The sequence below is a fragment of the Rhincodon typus genome, chromosome 49 (assembly GCF_021869965.1).
Source record: "Rhincodon typus isolate 14 chromosome 49, sRhiTyp1.1, whole genome shotgun sequence".
In the NCBI taxonomy this organism is placed as follows: Eukaryota; Metazoa; Chordata; class Chondrichthyes; order Orectolobiformes; family Rhincodontidae; genus Rhincodon; species Rhincodon typus.
In genome coordinates this window covers 3950721-3952216 of record NC_063380.1, presented here as the reverse complement: position 1 = coordinate 3952216, position 1496 = coordinate 3950721, and the positions used below count along the sequence as shown (strand labels likewise).

The window sequence follows — 1496 nt, the reverse complement described above, 5'->3', positions numbered from 1 at the left end:
CCTGGGTTTTCCTTTTACTCCGGTCGCTGAGAGTAAGCCTTCCAGGAGCAGCAGGCAGTGAGGAAGGTTAATGGGACATTGGCCTTCATGGGGACAGGATCCAAGTACAGGAGCAGGAATGTCTTGCTGTGATTGGACAGGCCTGAAGGATTGCGTGCGCGGTTTCGGTCTCTGTATCTGAGGAAGGATGTTCTGGCTACAGAGCGAAGGTCTCTCAGACAGATCCCTGGGATGGCAGGATTGACGTATGAAGAGAGACCGGATGGGTTAGGGGCTGTATCACTGGGAGTTTAGATGAATGAGGTTGGGGGGTGGGGGAAGATCTCACAGAAACATATAAAATTCTAACAGGGGTAAAAGCAGGAAGGATGTTCCAGATGTCTGGGACGACACCAGAACCAGGAGGACACAGACTAAAGGAGACGGGGGTAGGACTGGGATGAGGAGAAACGTCTTCACCCAGAGAGTGGGACAGCCTGTGGAATTCTCTGCCACAGAAAGCGGTCTGGGCTGAAATATGGGATGTTTTCAGGAAGGAGTTGGATATAGAATGAGGGGCTAGAGGAGGAGAGCGAGGAACAGCGGACTAAGTTGGACAATCAGCCACGATCTGATGGAATGGGGGAGCAGACTTGAAGGGCTGAACGGCCTACTCTTGTTCTTGTTTTCCATCATAGCGGCGTATAGCACGGAAACAGGCCCTTCGGTCCAACTCGTCTGTGCTGACCCAATATCCTAAATTAATCTAGTCCCATTTGCCAGCATTTGTCCCATATCCCTCTAAAGCCTTCCTGTTCATGTAACCATTCAGATGCCTTTTAAGTGTTGTAACAGCTGGATTCCTTTCCATGTTTTATCACCTACTGCCTGCCCCTCCTTACCCTGGTGTAGGAGGGGGACCTTGGTCTATCTCCTTCTCCGCTGTGCTGCCGGTCCCTGCTGGAGGGGCAGGGCATTCTGGGCTCCCACTGACTGCTGCTTCGTGGCTGGGCCGCACTGCTTGCTGGCTCCCCAGGAGGTGAGGTGCCCCAGCCGCTGCAGGGAGAGGCTGCATCTGCTTGGCTTCGCCTGTCGGGCCAGCCCGGGCCTGGCCAGCGGGTACCCCTGCTTGGACAGAATGCTGGAAACAGACCGCAAGCAAAACAGTTACCATCCTCAAACTCACTCAGACTGCATCACGTTTCAACGGAGGGAGTGGGCCTCCGGCTCGGGGGTGCGAGAATCGGTGGGTGGGGGGAGAGAGAGAGAGGGAGAGAACCTCATCTTCAGGTATGCCTGGTGCTGCTCCTGGCATGCCGTCCTCCAGTCTTCATTGAACCAGGGTTGACCCCCTGGTAATGGTTGAGTGGGGGATATGCCGGGCCGTGAGGTTACAGATTGTGTTGGAGTACAATTCTGCTGCTGTTGATCGCCCACAGCGCCTCATGGATTCCCAGTCTTCAGTTGCTAGATCTGAGCGAACTCTGTCCCATTTAGCACAGTGATAGTGCCACACA

At 54.4% G+C, this 1496-nt stretch overlaps 1 protein-coding gene across 1 annotated transcript in view; it reads right to left on the bottom strand.

Annotated features, from left to right (window-relative positions):
* LOC125488088 (serine/threonine-protein kinase 36-like) overlaps positions 1-1496 on the bottom strand; it is a 31023-nt gene that overhangs the window by 22174 nt on the left and 7353 nt on the right. Inside the window, exon 8 of the mRNA XM_048620912.1 lies at positions 882-1120. Coding sequence (XP_048476869.1) covers positions 882-1120 — 239 coding nt within the window. The remainder of the gene's footprint in view (positions 1-881; positions 1121-1496) is intronic.